The sequence below is a fragment of the Cariama cristata genome, unplaced genomic scaffold (assembly GCF_000690535.1).
Source record: "Cariama cristata isolate BGI_N322 unplaced genomic scaffold, ASM69053v1 scaffold41344, whole genome shotgun sequence".
In the NCBI taxonomy this organism is placed as follows: domain Eukaryota; kingdom Metazoa; phylum Chordata; class Aves; order Cariamiformes; family Cariamidae; genus Cariama; species Cariama cristata.
In genome coordinates, this window is record NW_009614334.1 from 621 (window position 1) to 1,671 (window position 1,051).

Genomic DNA, 1,051 nt, shown 5'->3' on the forward strand with positions numbered 1-1,051 from the left:
GTCAGGCCCCATAGGAGCAGAAGTTGGCCAATGCTGGGTACTGAAAATCCTCTCCTTTCCTTCCCTACCTAGGGATGACTGTTTTTAAAGCAGGTAATATTATATGATTTATATGTACATGCAAAAAAAAAAAAAAAGGATATATTGCAGTAAAATATTATAGTGCAACTTTTTCTTATTGTTTTTTCCCTTCTCTATTAGTGAGGAGTGAATGTTACCCTTTGATAAACCCTTTCTGGCATGAGAATGCAAACATCACTGATTCACACAGACAGCTTTTGTGTGAGTAATTTTTATATTATTTCTATATTTCCATGCACTCTTCCCTCCCTCCTTGGCCACTTACAACATCCCATTTCTGATTCAGAAGGGGAGCTCTATGAGATAGTGTTTTCACTCTGCTTTTGTACAATATCTGTCAATGCATGAGGATTTTAAGTGGGATTATTGTTGAAATAACCATCTATTTGATGTTAAGTTAAGCTAATTTCTTCCATAGGAGCAAGGTGTTTCTGCCTGGAATGGCTCAGGAAGGTACACGATTGTTAAAAGGCAAAAATGTTCAAAATCACCTCAAAAGAGTTTGATGACTGAAAATGCTTAAGCGCACATTTAAACTAATCTTTCAGTGGGATTCCTTGCAATGAAAAAAACCTTAAGTATGTGGGAATTTAAGAAAATAAATCAATGACTAAGCAGTGTTCAAAGTCTTTGAAGAACATTGTGTTCAAACCCACTACTTTAAATTTCTAACTGCGTTGGTTGGTATTTACTTATTTTTTCTTTAGATTAATTTGTCAATGTCAGAATGTTTTCAGAAAGTCCAAACTAAACGTTTTCAAATACTTTTAGGCTTCTCCTAAAAGACGATTTAGCTTCTTTGGATCATATTCTGTGCAATGCTTCTCTCACATATGCTTGTATATGGGCTTGCTTTTTTTAAATTTTTATTTACTTACCTCTCCTCTCTGACTATGGCTGTTTTCCCCTTGCAAGCAGAATATATACATTTGTCCTGTGTCTTGTAACAGTACTCTTTTCCTCAAAAACA

General features: G+C 34.8%; 1 protein-coding gene across 1 annotated transcript in view; it reads left to right on the forward strand.

Annotated features, from left to right (window-relative positions):
- Positions 1-201: 201 nt before the first annotated feature.
- TMEM114 (transmembrane protein 114) overlaps positions 202-1,051 on the forward strand; it is a gene marked incomplete at its 5' end in the record, with an annotated part of 11,779 nt that continues 10,929 nt past the window's right edge. Inside the window, one exon of the mRNA XM_009699350.1 lies at positions 202-282. Coding sequence (XP_009697652.1) covers positions 202-282 — 81 coding nt within the window. The remainder of the gene's footprint in view (positions 283-1,051) is intronic.